This window comes from Channa argus, chromosome 1, assembly GCF_033026475.1.
Source record: "Channa argus isolate prfri chromosome 1, Channa argus male v1.0, whole genome shotgun sequence".
NCBI classification, from domain to species: Eukaryota; Metazoa; Chordata; class Actinopteri; order Anabantiformes; family Channidae; genus Channa; species Channa argus.
In genome coordinates, this window is record NC_090197.1 from 41,436,396 (window position 1) to 41,455,757 (window position 19,362).

Here is a 19,362-nt window from a genome sequence, read left to right on the forward strand (position 1 = left end):
TTGTTTATTTATTGACATTTCACATGTGGAGATTTATGGCAATCAAAACAAGTATGTAAATATTTATAGTGTGTAATTGTCATTTATAGTGTAATTATAGTGTGTAATTGACAACACACGGCAAACTGCTGCCGTAGGACTTATTACATTTATTCACATGGTTTACCGCTGTATGACCACATATTCTACATGTCACATTTAACAAAACCCCTCAAGCTTAAAAAATACAATGACACCATAATTTTTCATTATTATATATATTTTTTGTCCTTTCGGCTTATTCCGTGAGTTCAGGGTCGCCACAGTAGATCATTGTCCGCATTTTGATTTGGCACAGTTTTGTTTACACAATGACACCATTAATTAATGATATATTACTGAGCATTGTGTTGCTTGTCTATGGTCACTACTTCAACAAAACCCGTTTTTCACAAATAGTGCTATATAGTAATGGGAAAAGTAACAACATACCTTTTATGCAGTAACTACAGAACAAATTTGCAGTTCTGTTGACACAAAGCTACACTGGTCATGTTTCTGTATGTCTGTTTTCCTCTCACCTAGGCCCACAGAATAGAACACACCTGTTAAACCTGCATTACTTGCATACTCAGGACGATTTTCCATTACAGGGCCCACAAGCCAATTTGTCCTGATGAAATTACAAAATGATGTGCTCATTTTTAAAAAGATTTTGATTCAGAGCATCAGATCAGTTTTGATGCAACAATGAGATTTTACTGGGAGTCGTCAGCAGTTGCCTGCAGTACTGAAATTGCTGCTGACAGAAAAGGTAATAATTTTAAAAGGTTTTGTTAAAAAAAAAATAAAAACACACACGCAATGAACACATATTATCAATTCAAAACTTTAATTATGCTCAATAACAATTTGGCAAAGAGGATAGAATATGTTAATTTAGACCATTTTACTGTCACAACTGAGATAGTTTTTTATAATATGGCAACCACCTGCATTATATTAACATCACTGAAATTGAAGCATTGCCTTGAGTTTCCTTTAAACATAATACACAATTGACAGCTACCTGACAGACAAGGCTACAATTATAAAACAAAACAGCAGGAATGTAAAAAAAACAAAAAACTAATTAGTTAGCCAAAATGAAATCACAGTGAAGGTTTCAAAAGTCATAATATGCATATTATGTATACACATTGGTGAACAACATTCAACTCTGATACAAAATTGAGTGTACAGGTGTAACCTCTACAGGACAGTAGTTATGTTACAGAAATACAAAATAAAACACTGAGGAGTAAATCTGGGCTCAAATTTTGGCCACTTGCATTTAGCTGTATACATATACTTAAATATTTTACAACTTACCACATTCATAATACACATAATGGAACAAAGTTTATTGCTGTTTAAGATGTATGTACAAATTTTGAATATAAAACAACTAGGCCTACTCTTTGGAGGTAAAAGAGTTTAAGGAGCACGGATCAATCTTCCACGACATAGATCAGAGCTCCAGGGAGGCCACTAACGGTGTCCATATTTGGCAGACCAGTCAGTTCGCCCGTGGATGGTCTGTACCGGGGGGCGTGGCAACAGACCGGGGGTGCCCTTGTTGGCCAATGGCAGGTTGGCGGAGGTGTTCACCTGACTCCGACCAGACCGCCATGTTGCATAATCTAAAACAGCAATATAATATATAAACGTTTTTTTGTTATTTTTTAAACAATCATTGACAGGTGGTTGAACAGTTAAACATAAGAGTTAACTGCATATAAAGGAATATTTAAGAAAACTCACTTGATGCTGTTGATTCCATCAAAGGACCCTGAAGCCCTCGGTGACCAGCAGAACCAATGTCTTTTTTGTAAAATGATGGCATGTATCCACCAGGGATTGTATTTGTACCTGAAGTTTTTTTTTTTTTTTAAAAGCAGATGTATTAATTTGAACCCAATTCACATTAAATAACAAATATATATAATATATATATAAAAAAGTACAACAGATTACAGTAAAGTTACAATACAAACATATCCTGGGAAATTACCATGAGCACCTCTGCTCGGTAGAGTTCCTCCGAATGGAATGCTGCTGTTTCCCCAAAGGTGGCTTCCACTTAAATCTTTACTGGCATTTATGGCCAAATTCTTCTTTGTACTAATGCCTGAATGTGATAGTCAGAGATTATCTCTTCTGAAAACATTTAAGAACTAATTAGATAAATATGGTTATGAACAACACAGCAAGAAGCTAATGTGAAGAAGTATCTTACAAAAGCATTTAATAAAATCTGATCCAAAAAAAGAACAGAGAGCCCAAGTCCCCGTGACAGAGATCTAAGCTCATTTACAGCATATTACCTGGTAAATATCTTGACTGCCTCAAGTAATGTTGTTTTGCAGAGGCAGTTCTTGAGGGCTCTTGGTAGGCTGTGGTCTTATTCAGGTTTAAAGGTGCATCCTCTTGTTCGTTGGGTCGACTGTAATCCAGAACATTTCCATATCTAAAAGACAGAGGGTGTTCACGGAGAGTAATGTGGTGTTAATTACCTTCTTGTAGTAACGCTGATGTTTTACACTTACACTCGCTCAGGCTTCAGACCTTGTGTTGTATTCATTTATAATTACAACATCTTTATTCTCACATCAATACAGAAACAAAGCCACTAAAGGCTACACATGTCCTTGTCTATATACATGACATAAATATCATCATCTTCCTAGTCCACTAGAGTCCAGATGGACTTTCTGTGGACTACCACATATAGGTCAAATATTTGTGTCCATGCAGACCATCCGCAGACCTAGTGCACAAACTATTAATGTGCCAACAAAGTAAACCAGCTGCTTTATTTCAAGGTCCTTGACACCGTTTATCTGGAGCAAATAGGGTGTACTCAAACTAGGCAATCCATACTCTGCCTGAGCAGGTTTGACTAGTGTGATCGTTTCTTGCAACTGGCCTGCTTGAAAAGGTGGACCAGGGTACGTGGAAACACTTGCGGTTTTATTTCTTTCACTACTTCTCATTGATGCCATCGTGTTTTGCAGCGAAGATGTGTAGAATGTGTGTGTGTCCATATCCACAACTGTAGAGCACATGTGCATCCTCTGTTTGTATCCATATCTGAAGGAGTATGCAGAAAGTATTAAGTAGTCTTAAATCTGCCCTGGTGACAAATCTCACCTGCTCAGTGCATCTTCTCCCTGTCTTGACTTGTCTGTGGAGAAGTTAGTTTTTCTGAGAATACTTGTGGATGTCAGATCAGTTTCTTCATATTCGTCCCAGTCTTCACCTTTAAGGTGTCCTGTGCCATGGCCCCAACGCCGCCGCCCTCCTTTAGGTTTCAACTGATAGCTCAGCAGGTTTGTATTTTCTGATTCCTGTCTCGTTTGCTAAAAAAAAACAACATCCACAATTATTAATTTAAAGAAAACTGTTTTTCTGGTTTGTAGAGACCTTCTTTCAGCCTCTTTTTAAAGGAATCATCTATACTACAATTTTTAAGGTGATATAATAAAATAGAAGGTGAAAACCAGTGACCATATAACATAGTGAGTTTTCTAGACGTTTACATCTGTCAGCACTGACATATGTCCATGCCCAGTCTTACCTTGCTCTGGAGACTCTTGTCAACTATGTAAGGAAGATGGCTCTGTGGTGTTCCTTCGACTCGTCCCTGCTTCAGGATGTGTTTTGTCTGCTGTTCTCGCATCAGCTCCGTGTGCCGTTGGTATGCTGCTGCTTGGGCAGCTGCAGAGACAGGAGAGGTCTGGATCTGCTGGAGAGACCTGGAGGGGGAGCAGTGTTGGTTGGGAGGCGGTGGTTGGGAGGGGGGCACAGGTTTGAGCAGCAGGGGTTGCTGCTGCAGCATCTGTTGTGACTGTAAAGGAGCCTGCAGTGGTACAAAACCTGGCTGAGGTCTGCCCTGCCCCAGGATCTGCTGAGGAGTGCCCAGAGCCTGGCCCACATGAAAGTATGAGTACCTCAGAGCCTGAAAGGTTAAAGGGATTAGGACAAACAACTACAATTTACAATCTATGTGCATCTGAGGAAATAGTTCAAGAGCACTTCAGACATTACCTGTGCAGAAGCTGGTCTCTTCTTGGGGTCCCACTGGAGCAGGTCTGTCATTAAGTGGATGGCTTCCGGACTGGCATTTGGGATGAGAGTCTTCAGGTTACTGGGAACACACTGAGGCCAACGGAAATTCATAGCACTTGCCAGCTGATATCCCTCCGGCCAATCATTCTAGAAGGAAAAGTGCAGTTTAAAAACCACCTTTTAATTTGGCTGTGCACACACTGAACCTTAGCCTAGCAGTGGGCTATTTGCTATTGTAACGGTCAAGAAAGAGTTAGGGGTTCGCTCCACAGCATAACTTTCTGTTGCTGGATTATATATGCACTGTCCAACATTCTTCCCAATCTTTTGACACCCACTTTAAACTGTAGATAGGTGAGGAAGAAACCGAGGACTGTACTTCTCTCTCAGAAATCCTCTTGTAGGTACTTTTCACATGAGCAACCAAGTGCGACTCTGAATGTCTCCATTGAGAAAGTGTCTGAGTATATGGCCAGTTACCCTGATATATTAATGATATCCCATCTCACTGCTCTTTATGACAAATGGCTTTTCACTCTGCCTTACATTGTGGCTGACCAAACAATTAGACATGTCAAACTAATACTTCTTTATTAGCATAACTTAACTATTACTGTGTTTTAACTGTTCATTGTGGTTTGTTCACCCCTGAAATCTTTTACTAATGAAATTCAAATTTATGGGCTTTTTCACTTTAAGCGTTTCACATGCTAAAACTTACCTTCTTTGGTGTACCCAAAACTTGACAAATCTTGAATATGGTGTCTACTTCACTAGATCCTGGGAAAAGAGGCCTGAGTGTATAAAGCTCTGCCATGATGCATCCAACTGCCCACTGGTCTATGGGTGAACTGTAGGATGTGGATCTAAGGAGCACTTCTGGAGCTCTGTACCTGGTCAAAAAGAAAAGAGTTTACAGACCTGAATTCCCTGAACTACTGAACATACTTTCTTTTTTATAAGTACACTATGTTTACTCACCATCTAGTTGAGACATAGTCTGTGTATGGTGGTCGAGATCTTATCTCACGGGCCAGACCAAAGTCCGCTATTTTCACCAGTTCAGGGCCCATGCACAGAAGATTCTCAGGTTTCATGTCCCTGTGAAAAAACCCTGACAAAAGACACAATCAACATCTTGACTCGAATGGTACAAAATATCAGTTTCAATTTAACACCCTGGAGACATAAAGCTACTTACCATGTTTATGAATGAATGCAAGCCCCTGTAATATCTGAAACATTAGATTTCTAACAGCAGATTCAGGAAATAACCGAGTCCTGCATCAAGAAACACACAGATCCAAATCTTGGTTAAGAAACTTTAAGCATTTAACAAATGCTTTATAGTTCTGAATGTGGAAGTAATATTGCAAAAAAAAAGAAAACCACAACTATACTCACCTGTCCTTCATGAGCTGATACAAATTTTCCTTCATGTACTCAAATATAAAGTACAAGTGATCATTTTCTCGAATTACCTCCTTAAGTTTGATGACATTAGCATGGTTGAGTTTCTTTAAAGACTAAAAAAAAAAGTTTATATAAGATTATGTGACACATGAAGAATATAGTTAAAATAAAAAGCCTAACCATGCTGGACAAAACACACAGGTCACTTTAGCACATTCAAAAGCGCATCATATTACTAAAAATCATAACCTTGTTAAACTTAGCTATTGTAAAAACACAATGTAGTTCAGGGGTAAATGCTGCAAAGGTGGGATTTATGAATAGAATTTAAAAAGGTGAAAAATATAGAGTAAAAGCAGGATGGAGAAATTGACTTTTCCCATGCACTGGGATGATACGTTTAACCATGCCGAATTTTAGTAAGGGGGAGAAGCTGTAAGGGGATTTTGATATTTTATGGTGTCACATGCTGTAATTATAACATAATTAGCAGAACTCTAAGGGACCGGCGTGTTCTACACGTTTTGCTGTGTGTTAAGGTAAAGCTCTAGGAAAAGGGTTGTGTAGGCCAAGGATGGGAACCAGAGCTCAAACCAACAGCACACAAGAATCACCTTCTACTCTTAGAGCTGGTGTGAGACTCTGAGCTGTGAGGAAATTTAGACAATAACATACTGAAATTGAAAAGGACACAGTCTGAATAACTGACAACTGGACTAAAATGTACAGTAGATTTCTTGTATTATTATTATTACTGCATTAGCAACAACTCACTACAGAGCAAAACAAAACAAACAAACATCTGAAAGACATCATAGTTAACTTTAAACATTACATTTAAATTGTTTTTCAATTCCATTTTTATTATCTTCATTATTGATGCATTACCCCCAACACTGTTCTTCCAGGTAGCAACTGCAAATCTCAAGAGCTAAAATAATTTAACTAAATACTATAATTCACGTTTCATGTCAAACTTTGTTCATGTTAGCAGCTGAATCATTTTGATACAGATCTCATGACTAGCCAAGCTACGACCTGAGCTAATATTACTGCTACACATCACAGGCTATTAACAGTTTCACAGTCTGAGTAGCTGTTAAATGCCTTCAGCCACTTTTGACAGTCACCTGTGTGATACGAATCAGTCTCTGAAATTCAGCATGCACTGCAGCTGTTATATTGTTGTTATCTCTCTGATAAGCTTCAAATGATGATATTTCATATCGGGAAACACCGTGTTGGAGTGGTTTAGCGCTGCCGCCTCGCAGCTAGAAGGTTGCAGGTTTGTGCCACGGCCTTTCTGTGTGGAGTTGGAATGGTCTTCACGTGCTTGAGTGGGTTTCCTCCCACACTTCAAAAACACACGTTAGGTTAATTGGTGAATCTAAAATTGCCTGTAGGTGTGAATGTAAGCACAAATGGTTGTCTGTCTGTCTGTGTCTGTCTCTCTGTGGCCCTGAGATAGACTGGCGACCTATCCAGGGTGTACCCATCCTCTTGCCCGATGACAGCTGGGATAGGGTCCAGCCCCCCCGCGACCCAAATAGGATAAGCGGTGACACATAATGATGAATGGATGGATATTTCATAACCAAACTTACGCCCAAGTCAGTTGAAATCAGTAGCAGCCAACTGTGAAGTGGGCTTTAACAAATCAAACATTTGTTTAATACTGTAAATATGAAGAATTCACTCCTAAATCAAAGATGCAAACACACATCTAAATTATTTACATATTATATTAAAGTACTGGAAAGGACATTGCCTTTGTGCTCATTTGACTAATTTTTCCATAATTCTGTGAAGTTATTCAAAAGAAGAAACTGCTAAAGTTAAAAATAAATAAACTCACCTTGACTTCACGAAGGTTCATACATTCTTCCCAGGAGTAAAATTTTCTTTTCATTCTGAAAAAAAGATCTCATTTACAGCATATAACCTGGTAAACATCTTCACTGCCTTTGCACTTTTAAATAATTTGTTGGGCATGGCACCAAATTGTGCAGCAGTCCCTTTTTTTTTAGTGTTGCCCCACATTGTTCTAGAAAATCATTACACACGGGCTATCATAATAACAGACCAGTGGGGAGAAAAATAACAATAATGGGAAGAACATCAGCTCTAAATTGACAAGGAAAACAAATCTATCACAGGTTGCAGTGAAACACACACATTTTAAATACTCACTTCTTTATGGCAACGAGTTCTCCTGATTCTAAACTGCGGCCGAGGATGACTGAGCCATACGTACCATCCCCTAACTGTCTGATGGTAGCGTATCTATTCATTATGCTTGTCTGTCCATAACACTATCCGGGGGTAGATAATAACTGGTTGGAAAATAGAAATGTGTGCTGAATGCAACCAGATTTTTCTGTGACAACAGCAGAAGACCACGGGGAGAGCTGGAGGACTCATGATGTCATGGATTTGCCTCCCAACTGAAAAGGTGAGAGATGGATAAAAAGAAAGACTAATGTTAATAATGTAGGTGCATCAATTACAATGAACATGGACAAAAATCAAGTATTGCACAACTCATCTGACTGACCACAAAGTGTCTATGCTGTGAACACATTACATGTATGTCTCTAGCAATTTCTTGGTATGTGTGGGCCTAATACACATTTGCCAAGATATTTCAGCAATAAGCTATTATCGTCCTTCCTCAAGGGTAAGTTCAAAGATTAACTGGACTTCTTTCTTCAGTCCACAAGCTCTTTTATACAAATCATTACCATCCCAAGGAGATGGACTCCTTCCATTCTCCAAACCGCAGCTTTATCTCGTTATTGTACTTTAACAACCACGGGTTACCCAGTTTTAATGGCCACATGTTTTAGTATCTATCTGCGAAGTCAAAATTGATTTATGAATTTGGGCTAGGCAAATGTAGTATCTCCTAAACGTTATAGACCCACCTAAAATCGCGTCTTGCTTATCGTTTCTCCACTCGGACACTGTAAAGTCATGAATGTACCTGAAGACTATTACTAATACTATTTATGATGGGTTAGGAACGTTTTTATGTTACAGCTACTTTTACAGCTAGCTAGTTTTTTTATTTATGATCCACTATGCAATTGTATTGATTCTTTATTGTCATTCACACACCAATGATTTACTGTGGATTAGACTTTTCTATGAAGGAGAAAATGTAGATGAAAAACAAGGAAAACAAAAGTAAGACAAAGTGTAAAAGCCTGGAGAACCCTTCTTGTTTACAGACAAGCAAAACAGTGTATAAAATCTATGGCTGGTAAATGTGTTCATGGAACCAAATAGTAACGTTAACGTGAAATTATGGTCATGTTTAATAAGACACCACTGCTACAAGTTATTGATGGAGTAAGTTGGAAAAGGCCGACAGTTACTGTACATCCTTCATCACCTTATCTGACCTAGGTGCCCTTAACGTCATCCCTAGTCAAATTTAACATTATAGTTAATTAATTAAGACTAAAATCAAGTAGTTTTTGCAGTAACCCTCCATTGTTAAAGATATACCACAAAGTAAAGTTGGTTCCAGTTGTTTGGGCTTTATACTCCAGCTGGGTGAGCACGTTTCTGGTTAAATGATAACTAGTCCTTTGCGCAGTTAACGCTGCCAAACGTGGTGCAATTAAGGCTAATTGTGTTGTGGTGCGGGTGGTGGCCCAGCTGCTAACAAAACAAAAATAACGTTAGCGGTGCAGAAAAACAAAACTGCACTGGTTAAGTTGTTTCTTAACTTACAATGAAACGAGAAGCACCAGACAACACTCACCCTCCTCACGTCAAGTCGACAGCAAAACATAGCCGAGCATCCGTAATGAATAATCAACAAATGGCTTAGCTGGGTACACAGCCGACTGACGCCGTTTAAGGACAGACAACCGCATCCAGTCAGCCCAGCACACACAGCACAGTGTTAAATCTCATTTCTGCTAGGCCCTTTGCTCGCAGAGCTCCTCCTAATCTCGCGTTGTTGGGAAAACCGATTACTACAAATCACAGCAATCTCCCGACGGCGAAGATCAAACTAAAACGAAATTATCACCGGTCGTGTCTGCAGCATAAAATGATATACTGTTCGTTCAAAATGATTTTGTTGTTTTCGTCTATAGGATATACTTGTTGGGTGTATGCAGAAAAAAACCCTTTTACGCGTTGTCCGGATAAGACTAATGAACTACAAAAACCGAGATGGTTTTCGAGGCGCAAAGCAAAGGCGGAAGTGATATACCGATATGCTCTCTTACGTCCCAGTTTTCGCCTTTGGTCAGCTCTCTTCTGATAGACTGTACACAGTGACGCGAGGGTCATTATCTACATGGGATTACAAAGTACACCCGTATATAAAGACATCATCTGTAGCTACGCCAAAAGTGCAGAAAATAGTTTTACATTACAACATTTAAGTTAAACAAATATCCCAAGTCCCACTAACTGGTTTTGCAAACTGAAGCACTGTTAATGAAATTAATAATTAGTGCACAGGCACAGGTGTTTCAATACTGTAGGCCCATTATTTTCAATACTGGGTACTGATGCTCTTGCTGCAATAGCTGCAGTACAGTAATGCCCTGTATTGATCCCTCTTATTTTCTTATGGGGCGTTTTCAAGATGCACGTTGTATTTTCCTGCTAAAACATCTCTGACATTTGAAGTGGGAGTGTGAACATTAAAAGCATTCAGACAAATCATTTGAACAAGTATAGCTACACACGTCACAAAAATAGATCAAGAACCACACTAATAATTATTACACAATAGACATATAGCATACATACATACATACATACATACATACATACATACATACATACATACATACATACATACATACATACATACATACATACATAGCTTTAAATAGGAATACTTTGCAATTCTCCACATTCTATCTATTAGTCACTTCCCCAAAACATTGTACAGTAGTACAAAAGTATTAATTTATGTACAGGGCACATTCTTTTTATTTATTATTTTGAATATTTGTTGATTTCACAATGTAATTGCTCTAGTATTTCCTTCAATAACGAATTTCCTATTTGTTATAAATATATCCCCAAATAATGACACACACACCTCGGGACTATAAAACTCACTCTGGAGCAGTTTATGGCGCAGCTTTATCTTCGTCTCCCTAATACTTCACTTCACTTCCTGTTGTCCTGAAGCTCCGGGCTCCTCAGCGAAATGGCTGCGTTCCTGCGAGCTCGTAAATATGTCTGTTGTGTTGTTCGTTTCTCCGACCGTGAACTGTAAACGCTAGTGTTGACCGCTTGTGGGGATAAAAAGAAGACCTTCTGACCAAGCTGTGATGGTGGGTCGGCGCTCTTCTGCCTGATATTTGGACGGGAACGAGTTAGCTTTCTAGCTGAAGCTAGCTAACTTAGCAACCGTTACCTGGCTTCCTTCACCTGTAACTGTACTTAATTTGGTGCCTGACTTGTCTCTTCGGGATTAAGTAGCAGTCGGTCACTAAACACTAACGTGTTTCAGTGATGACAATTTAGGGAGAAATCCATAAAGCTAACTTGTTTTAGATTGTCTTGAAATTTAAAATCGTTTATTGAAAGTAAGTTGGAGTTAACGTTAGCCATTTTGGATTGTAACGTTAACCGTTACCAGAGGACCAGGTCATTAACATCAATCGTGGGATTGTATTCAGTATTCAGCTCCTGTACTTTACAAAAGTTCTATTACAACGCTGCATAAATTGTCCCGAACAAATGTTAATCCTGTAAAAAACGCTACTTAGGTAAAAGTATGTAGCGTTTTTAATTAGGATATTGTATTTAAAATGTATAGTAAAAGTGCAGAAAAATCCCTTTAACAAACTCTTAACACAGTTATAGCGCCGTTATTAACGATGCTAAAATATGTAAGTTTGAGCTCATTTGTCACTATTTTGCACAGACTGCAAGACTTTTCTATTTCAAATTTATCTGCGCAATTTCTCTTTACAAAGCGGTAGAGATGTTGTAATAGAAGCAGGTCCTGTAAAGTTGCGTGTAAAAAGAAAGTCCTCAAGTTAGGTACTATTGCTGCAAATTTGGAAAAAGAAAAAACCTCAATAAATGGGTTTACAAATTAAATGAAATTGTTAAGCTGGATGTACATACATGATGAATGCTCTTTTATAGTGTGCAAGAAAAGGAGTTTTAAGAGTATGTGCACATTACGCTGTAGAGAAGGGAGTTGTTTGTATATTAAAATCACTTCCCTAATGCGTATTATATTGGTGCAGAGCCAAACAGGAAGTTTTTGGGCTTCACTTAGTGCCACTGTAACAGATTTGGTCATCTGTTTTGATAATTATGGTCATTAAATAAGTTAAAAAGTTATAAAGGGATGCTTACAGTTGAAAAATCTGTCAGTTCTTTCTGGTGGAAAAAACTGTCAGAGGTATGGTTACTAAATGACCTCACACCTAGTTCTACATTTTATCTGCTGCCATATATTGTTACACACAGGCCAATATTGTATGTTATGCGGTATGCACAACATACGTATCTGTTACAGCCTCGGCCGAATTATTAATCAGAATCAGATTTATTGGCCAAGTATGCTAACACATACAAGGAATTTGTTTTTGGACATTGGTTGCTCTCAAGGACACGTTAGAGCCACAATAGAGCCAATATGAAATGAAAAATAACATATAAGGGGAAAAGAGGGGGGGGAAACTGCGAACAACATAAGAATTGCCTAAGAAGGCAGACCCAGGTGCAGTGTGTGTGGCAGTTCCAACACAATTACTTCTAGACTTAAAGTGCAGTGTTTGTGTTTTTGTGTGGGCATGGAGTGGCTAATTGTTATTGAGTCCAGTCTATGCAATAGCATAGATAGCAGCAATGTATCAGTAAGTATGAGGTCAGCTGTTAATGAGTGTTATGGCCTGAGGAAAGAAACTCTTCTGGTGGTTATGACAGCACTCTGTGGCACCTGCCAGAGGGGAGATGCTAGAAGAGGTTGTGTCCAGGGTGAGAGGGGTCAGTGGTGATTTTATTTGCCTGCTTCCTGCCTCATGATGTGTACAAGTCCTGGAGAGTCCTGCAGAATGATTCTTTCTGCAGCTCTTACAGTCCGCTGCAATCTTTTCTTGTTCTGTTTGGTGGCTGTTACAAACCAGACTGTGATTGAGGAGCCATAATATAGAACCATAATATAGAACTAGATAATCAGCTCCTGTGGCAGGTCAAACGTCCTCAGCTGTTGTAGGGAATACATCCTCTGCTGAGTCTTTCTGAGATTAGAGCCAATGTTGTTCCCCTGCCTCAAGTCATGTGAGATAGTGGACCGCAAACATTTAAAGGATTTCAAAGTTGATGAAGGCCTAGAGGATATAATGAGGGGAAGCAGTGTGTGGGGGCTTCTCCTGAAATCAGGTTGTTTTGACTGCACCAGCTGATCAACCTCGCACCCATATGCAGTCTCATCATCATCTCAGATGAAGCCGATAACAGTTGTGTTGTCTGGAAACTTTAGGAGCTTGAAAGTCGAGTTGCTGGAGGTGCAGTCATTTGTATAGAGAGGGAAGAGCAGAGGGGAGAGGACACATCCCTGAGGAGCACCAGTACTGATTTTTTTTTTGTATGCTGGATGTAACTTTTCCCATCCTTACCTGCTGTGTTCTGTTGGGGAGGAAGCTGGTCATCGACTGACAGATGTAGGGGGATACAAAGAGGTGGGAAAGTTTTGAAGCACAGGATTTCTGGAGTGATGGTGTTGAACGCTTTGGTGAAATTTATGGTGAAATCTATGTTACCTGTGACTGACCTCTTTGCCCTGTAGGCAAACTATAGGGGTGAAGTGGGGGGTCCTGGGATGATTTTCAGGTTGTTCAACATTAGTTGTTGGTAGAATTTTATAATCCAAGATGTCAAAGCGATTATCCTGGAATTATGGTTGAATGTTTAAAGGTTGATGGAACTTCACACAGCTCCAGTGATTTGTTGAAATTTTGGGTGAAGACTGGGTAAAGCCCTCTATCTGGGTCTGCAGACTTCCAGGTTTTCTGTCTGCGGAAGCGTGTGCTCACCTCCTCTTCAGATATCCCGAGGGCCTCCAGGGTGTTTGGGAGGGAGCTGGTGGGGTGAATACAGTCTGTGTGTCTGTAGGAGGGTGAAAAGGTGTGTATGTAGTCCTGGTGTCTGGAGGTGGAAGTGGGGAAAAGTGCACCGTGTGTCTAGAGGTGGAAGTACGTGGGTTGTTAGAGGTGTCTTTCAAGATCAATAGCTTTCGGATTATCCCTTCAGGGGTTGCCACAATGGAAAGTGTTCCGCACATTGATTTGGCATGAATTATTATTATTTTTTTTTTATTACGTCAGATGCCCTTCCTGCCACAACCCTCCAATTTTTTTTATCTGGGCTTGGAACCCTGAGGCTGTGTCTTTCAAACCTGCAATAAAATGCATTCAGGCTGTCTGCCCGTTTTTTGTTCTCCTCACCACAGCTTTCAGCTTTTCAGTATAGTTTCTCTTTGCCACCTTGATCTTCTGCCTGCACAGGAGTATATTCCCACTTCTATAAGCGTCCTCTTTAGTCTTGCAATGGTGTCTTAGCTTAGCTGTGATCCATGGCTTGTTCTTGGTTCTTGGTTGCCACACACGTCCACAAAAAAACTGACATATGATGTCACCATGTCAGTCAGTTCATCCAATTGTTCGGCTGAGGCCTCAAAAACACTCCCTTATGTCCTGCAGTTGCTGCTTTGCCTCTCTGGTCCATCTCTTCACAGTTTTAACTAAAGGATTTGCAGATTTTACCTTTTGCTAACAAGTTAGCAGGAGATGAACCATGTAGTGATCTGAATGACCCAGCGCTGCACTGGGAACAGAGAGATGTGTGTTTGAGTACAGTGTAGCAGTGATCCAGTGTGTTATTGTCTCTGGTGAGGCAGTTTATATGCTGTTGTATTTCGGCACTAATGAAACTATTTACAATCATGTAAATAAAAGAAAATAATTGTGACATTTGAGAAGCTAGATACTCTTAGCTTGCTACATTACAAAATTATTAGCATTTATCAAAATGTTTATATACCGTTAATTCATTGATCAATCAGTAATCAATTGATTTATTGATCAATTGCTTCTGTCCCTGAAACCAGATACAAGTTACAAGATAGCTTGTTTATTTTTAGGTTTTGGTTAATAATTAGTAAACCTATGGGCAGAGTTTTAACAAATAACAAATATGGGAAGTGAGGAAACAATAAATCTTCCAACGGAAGGAAAAAGAGATTGCAGTTCCAGTCTGTCTCATAAACTCAGAAGGAGACTACAACAAAGACAACCGCTAGAAATTAAAAAATGTTAATATTTAATACTTTTCTGCTTTCAAAGGCTTCTGCGTTTATTTGCTATAATTTTAGGAAAAGCAGATGGTTTCACCTGGTAAAGCTCATCTACCAGGCCATACATTACATTTGGAAAGTACACAGTAATATGATTTAATGATTTAAGGCCCCTGTGGCAAATTTAAGTAATACTTTACCTTTGTACAGGCTGACGACAATGCAGATATCGGAGGTACAATAGAGGATAAAGATTCAGATGACCCAAATCTTCAGGTGAGAGATCTCTCTGATTATATACATTTCAAATGCTACAGCTTGGGCAATAAAAGTGCTTGTGCAACTTATTCATTTAACTGCAGTTGGAGCTCAATGCGTTCAGAGCACAGTGGATGTCTGAACTCAAACCGAGCTATGAAGCAAGTGGAATAAGTGACCGACGGCTGCAAACTAAAGGTCTGCACAGGACACAAGAAATTGTTCGGGAGGAGAAAGTAAGTTGCGAAACAAATTTCTCCAGGTGGAGTTTTATTACTTTATATATTGTACACTGCTGTCACAGAAGTTTAACAATGTGTTGTCTTCTCTCAGGCAACTGAGCTGTTTTTAAGAGCTGTTCAGGAAGAGCAAAATGGAGCTGTCTATGAAGGTGTGTACATAGGATAAATGATGTTAAGGAACAAACATTGCTCTATCTAATTCATACTAATTTGTATTGATTTCATTGCATGTCATAGCCCTTCACAGTTGAGCATGTGTATTATACACTAAAATTTTACATTACTTGAGGACTTTATATTTTTTTTATATATATTTTGGCTTTTCTACTTGCAGCGATCAAGTTCTACCGCCTGGCGATGCAGCTTGTGCCTGACATTGAGTTTAAAATCAACTATAGTCGCCCTCCTGACGCAGACAGAGTTGGACGAAACTAGTATGTTTCTTTTTATTTTTGGTTATTTAAGTCTGCAATCTTTCCCCATGCTGTAAAATGTCTATATTTTAAAATTATGATTTTCAATACAAATTAATCCATAACTTTAACTTATCATAATGAGACTTTTTGTGAACAATTGTAAGCTCCTGTTCCAAAGAAATTATGGTCAACAGAGAAATGCAGTATTTACCATGTTAATAAAAGTGTTGCTTACAACTCATTTAGTTAGTTTAAGCTGTTCAACTTTGGTAACAAATTTGAACGAACAAAGAAACATGTTTTATCAAGTTCCTCGCTTACACGTGCAGGCTTGTGTGAGAGACTGGGACTCTGATCTGTCATGTTTTATTTTTGTAGTATGGAGGACAGTGATGTTGATGGTGAGATTGAAGATCTACTTGCCTACTTTGAGCAACAGCTCTCTTTGGAAAGCTCCTTTCCGAAGCTCTGCACTCCTGAGTTGGACATGACTCAGATGCACATTTCAGGTAAAATCGCTTTATTAGTTGTAAAGCAATTATTTAAATCAGCAGCTTGATTTTATTACAACTGATTTGTTCCCCATCTTATTTGACTGCAGCTTTGCCGCGGGAAATCCTGATGTACATATTTCGTTGGGTTGTTTCGAGTGATCTGGACATGCGAGCCCTGGAGCAGCTCTCTTTGGTTTGCCGTGGGTTTTACATTTGTGCGAGGTCAGCCCCACTGTCACCACAGATCAGATGTTTGACAGGTTGTTTGTCAACAGCTGATTTGGGATAAGGCAGTTAGGGATGTTAATGGAAAAACCTATTTCTATGTACATCATTATAGGCTCACCAAATCTTTATATTTGGTTTGCATGTTTTTTTTGTTTGTTTGTTTTTTTAAATTTACTTTTAATGTCTCAACAGGGACCCTGAGATTTGGCGTTCAGCCTGTTTAAGAGTGTGGGGACGGAACTGCACCAAACTTGTTTCCTTCAAGTCCTGGAGGGAGATGTTCCTACAAAGGCCACGTGTTCGATTTGATGGTAATTAATTATTTTATTCATTTAATTGTTATGCTCTATAGTATTACTCTAAATGCAGTATTGATTTCTTATGTTTCCACATCCATATCAAATTAATACTATGTACACATTTGTAACCATTTATTTAACACTATGGCTTTGTACTTATGACTGAAGAAATGTGCCAAGTTATATAATGTGACACCATTGGGCTTTTACCTGGTTTCATTACACAGAAATCTAAAACGTAATTTGAAGCTGTTCCTTTAGAATTTGCTATTTGTTGTATTCATTTATTTTCCACAGGTGTGTATATAAGCAAGACCTCATACATACGACAAGGAGAGGAATCGCTAGATGGGTTTTACAGGGCTTGGCACCACGTTGAGTACTACAGGTAGAGGTTTAACTCTTCATTATTTTTTGATTGAGTTGTGTAGCTCTCACAACTAAATGTTGATGTTATGGCAGGTACCTCCGATTCTTCCCGGATGGATATGTCGTCATGCTAACCACCCCTGAGGACCCTGTGTCCATTGTTCCTCGCTTGCGCACCAGGAACACCAGGTACACAAAGTCTGTTTCCTACACAAATTCAAGAAAAGATTAAAATGACTTTAATTGAGATTGAATGTCAGCACCTTGCATATGTTTTTTTATGTTTCATTTCAGAATGGATTCTGTCCTGCTTGGTCATTTCCGTTTGTCACAGGAGACAGACAATCAAACCAAAGTTTTTGCTGTTGTCTGCAAAAAAAAAGAGGAGGTGAGAATTTGTGTGCGGTGTTCTTCTCTGAGCTTCTCTCCATATGATAAAGAAAGTGTTTTTCTTATACAACCCCAATTCAAAAAAAGTTGAGAACAGAATGCAATGATTTGCTAATCAACTCATATTTTATTCACAGTAGAACATAAGCACCATATCAGATGTTGAAACTGAGATATTTTACCATTTAATGGAAAATATTAGCTTATTTTGAATTTGATGGCAACAAGACATCTCAAAGTTGGTGTGTAAATGTAGCTGCAGCACATGCTACATATGTGTTTTTTTTCTGTGTAATGCACATAGCATTGTGAGACTGGTAAATTGGAAAGAATTACATCAGGGAAACCAACAACTCAAATTAAAATATGAACTGTAGTGATGTCATAGGTCCTGTACTGAGTTAAAACAGGTTCCCTCCCCTGCAACATAAATACAGATTTTCAGAATTTAAAGGTTTATAATTTTTTTGCTCAGCTCCACTTTAAAAAAAATATTTTTTAATTAACAGAAAATGACCGAGTTTCAAAGGAATCGGTTCTGCAGGCGGAACCCAGCTATGGAGGCAGAACACAGCTTCCATGTAGGACTGCATCTGTCCTCTGGGGGGCGTCAGAATGTCAGTAAGCTAGTGTGGATCCACCATTCCTGCCACATTACCTACAAGTAAGACACACCAGTGCAAGAACACAACAATATTAGTAACAGACCATTTGTTTCTCTATTTGATTAAAAACTGATATGTGTTTAGGCTGACTGGGGAAACCGTTGTCACAGCATTTGACTTGGACAAGATGTACACACCCTTCTTCTTTGCACGTGTGAAGAGTTACACCGCTTTCTCTGAGCAGCCTCTTTAAGCAGCCTGAAAACCTGCAGGTGATCTCACAAGTTCACCGTTTTAATCAAATATATAATCCTCAGCTTGTTTAGTTTGTGCTGCCGCTGGAAAATCATCTTAGTGTGTGTGAACCCTCATGTTTCCTACATGCAAGCATGTTGCATTTCAGGTTTACATAATAGAATACCACTTATTTTCTGATTTCAGAAATGATGGTAATGTGCTGAGAGCTAAAATAATTAGCAACTTTCCCCACCTGTTTTAAGCAATGAATGTTTAAACATTTTTTTCTGTGTTGCACTTTCTCCCTCCAAATAAACATTGGTAATAACCATATTTTTTTTATAGTTGGATTTGTTTTAAATTAAATAATTTATGACAAAAACTACATAGTTGAGGTGTGAGGTATTGTTAAAATGTGTTCAAATATCAAACTCACTCTAGTGATGTGTAGTCAAGCAAGTAATCCTCGAGTAATCAAGTCCTTAATGTACAGTTTAACTGTTGACTATAGGAAAATGAAATGACAACCTCAGTAAAAATATTTGACTTTAGTCTCCTACATCATTGTCTTACAAAGGAAACACAAGTATAATCAGCATATCACATTTTCCAGGAACCACACATGGACAGATCAGACATTAATTGCTAAGTGAAAAAAAAGTCAAAGTTGCATTAAAAAATGTTTGGCCATTAAGTTTCTTTTTGTTTGTTTGTTTGTTTTTTTTCTTTTCTCAATAAAGAAATGCGTCCAAATCCTCAGTTTTTATAGTAAGTAGATCTAATAGTTTTTAAACAACTATTGCTAGATATATGAATTAATAGAAAGCATTACATAACAAAAATAAAGAGTTTACTGTGCAGACCAATTGTCTGGGTTTCCAGAAAATAGGTCTGCACAGTAAGAGGAGAAGTGATCTCTCATCCAACAAATTTGCGTGTTTCCCAGAATGTCAGTACTTCTTCAGCTCAACAGTAAATTAATGGTTGCATTTCAGACTTTTCACTTTTATCGTTGCAACTATATTATATG

General features: G+C 38.6%; 2 protein-coding genes across 9 annotated transcripts; one reads left to right on the forward strand and one right to left on the reverse strand.

Moving 5' to 3' along the window:
• Positions 1 to 852: 852 nt before the first annotated feature.
• Positions 853 to 10,737, reverse strand: LOC137136587 (serine/threonine-protein kinase ICK-like). Of its 8 annotated transcripts, none has more exons than XM_067522102.1 (14): positions 10,597 to 10,737; positions 7,693 to 7,946; positions 7,358 to 7,412; positions 5,494 to 5,615; positions 5,291 to 5,370; positions 5,071 to 5,203; positions 4,811 to 4,982; positions 4,069 to 4,236; positions 3,599 to 3,979; positions 3,172 to 3,380; positions 2,346 to 2,488; positions 2,033 to 2,149; positions 1,783 to 1,890; positions 853 to 1,661 (listed from the first exon to the last, which is right to left on the reverse strand). In XM_067522102.1, exons 2-14 carry the CDS (start codon positions 7,791 to 7,793, stop codon positions 1,510 to 1,512), a joined length of 1,941 nt encoding a protein of 646 aa, XP_067378203.1. In that variant the 5' UTR covers positions 7,794 to 7,946; positions 10,597 to 10,737; the 3' UTR covers positions 853 to 1,509. The 8 variants fall into 8 exon arrangements, 6 of the variants coding, with proteins under 6 accessions (XP_067378203.1, XP_067378213.1, XP_067378231.1 ...); XM_067522112.1 differs by having other exon boundaries at positions 10,577 to 10,715; XM_067522130.1 differs by lacking the exon at positions 10,597 to 10,737 and adding an exon at positions 9,272 to 9,603 and having other exon boundaries at positions 2,042 to 2,149.
• Positions 10,673 to 19,026, forward strand: fbxo9 (F-box protein 9). Its single transcript, XM_067522175.1, has 13 exons — positions 10,673 to 10,814; positions 15,005 to 15,070; positions 15,157 to 15,288; positions 15,386 to 15,443; positions 15,629 to 15,728; positions 16,089 to 16,219; positions 16,312 to 16,426; positions 16,625 to 16,743; positions 17,029 to 17,119; positions 17,194 to 17,289; positions 17,395 to 17,488; positions 18,000 to 18,154; positions 18,240 to 19,026. Exons 1-13 carry the CDS (start codon positions 10,812 to 10,814, stop codon positions 18,346 to 18,348), a joined length of 1,269 nt encoding a protein of 422 aa, XP_067378276.1. The 5' UTR covers positions 10,673 to 10,811; the 3' UTR covers positions 18,349 to 19,026.
• The last annotated feature ends 336 nt before the right edge of the window (positions 19,027 to 19,362 follow it).

Excerpts from the sequence above, each read along its gene's own strand:
- fbxo9 (XM_067522175.1), top strand. Across the intron at positions 15,071-15,156 it reads CAGATGACCCAAATCTTCAG|TTGGAGCTCAATGCGTTCAG; the intron begins GTGAGAGATCTC and ends ATTTAACTGCAG. Across the intron at positions 15,729-16,088 it reads GACAGAGTTGGACGAAACTA|TATGGAGGACAGTGATGTTG; the intron begins GTATGTTTCTTT and ends TTATTTTTGTAG.
- LOC137136587 (XM_067522102.1), bottom strand. The coding sequence starts at position 7,793 with ATGAATAGATACGCTACCATCAGACAGTTAGGGGATGGTACGTATGGC. Across the intron at positions 5,616-7,357 it reads TGAACCTTCGTGAAGTCAAG|TCTTTAAAGAAACTCAACCA; the intron begins GTGAGTTTATTT and ends TTTTTTTTTTAG. Across the intron at positions 3,381-3,598 it reads ACAAGAGTCTCCAGAGCAAG|CAAACGAGACAGGAATCAGA; the intron begins GTAAGACTGGGC and ends GTTTTTTTTTAG.